The following is an 841-nucleotide window of genomic DNA, read 5'->3' on the forward strand; positions in this document are numbered from 1 at the left end:
TCTGCGACCGCACCGCCACGCCGCTGGACGCCTTCCGCATGACGTCGGCCGCCCACTACTACCCCAAGCTCATGAGCATCATGGGCAACGTGCTGCGCTTCCTGCCGGCCTTCGTGCGCATGAAGCAGCTGATCGAGGAGGGCTACGTGGGCGAGCCGCTGGTGTGCGAGGTGCAGGTGCACGGCGGCAGCCTGCTGGGCAAGAAGTACAACTGGAGCTGCGACGACCTGATGGGCGGCGGCGGCCTGCACTCGGTGGGCACCTACATCATCGACCTGCTCACCTTCCTCACCGGCCAGAAGGCCGTCAAGGTGCACGGGCTGCTCAAGACCTTCGTCAAGCAGACCGACCACATCAAGGGCATCCGCCAGATCACCAGCGACGACTTCTGCACCTTCCAGATGGTGCTGGAGGGCGGCGTGTGCTGCACCGTCACCCTCAACTTCAACGTGCCCGGGGAGTTCAAGCAGGACGTGACGGTGGTGGGCTCGGCCGGGCGCCTCCTGGCGCTGGGCACCGACCTGTACGGGCAGCGCAACGGCGCGGCGGAGCAGGAGCTGCTGGTGCGGGACGCCACGCCCGTGAGCAACTCCCTGCTGCCCGAGAAGGCCTTCCGCGACATCCCCTCGCCCTACCTGCGCGGCACCATCCAGATGATGCAGGCCGTGCGCCAGGCCTTCCAGGACCAGGACGACCGGCGCACGTGGGACGGGCGGCCCCTCACCATGGCCGCCACCTTCGACGACTGCCTGTACGCCCTGTGCGTGGTGGACACCATCAAGAGGTCCAGCCAGACGGGCGAGTGGCAGAACATTGCGGTCATGACCGAGGAGCCGGAGCT

General features: G+C 67.4%; 1 protein-coding gene across 1 annotated transcript in view; it reads left to right on the forward strand.

Moving 5' to 3' along the window:
* The window catches only part of GFOD1 (glucose-fructose oxidoreductase domain containing 1), a 117,367-nt gene that overhangs the window by 110,371 nt on the left and 6,155 nt on the right, over nt 1-841 (forward strand). Inside the window, exon 3 of the mRNA XM_021711739.1 lies at nt 1-838. Within this exon, the coding sequence (XP_021567414.1) occupies nt 1-838 (838 nt within the window). The remainder of the gene's footprint in view (nt 839-841) is intronic.

The sequence above is a fragment of the Carlito syrichta genome, unplaced genomic scaffold, assembly GCF_000164805.1.
Source record: "Carlito syrichta isolate Samal-C Ts95f unplaced genomic scaffold, Tarsius_syrichta-2.0.1 Scaffold302538, whole genome shotgun sequence".
NCBI lineage: Eukaryota > Metazoa > Chordata > Mammalia > Primates > Tarsiidae > Carlito > Carlito syrichta.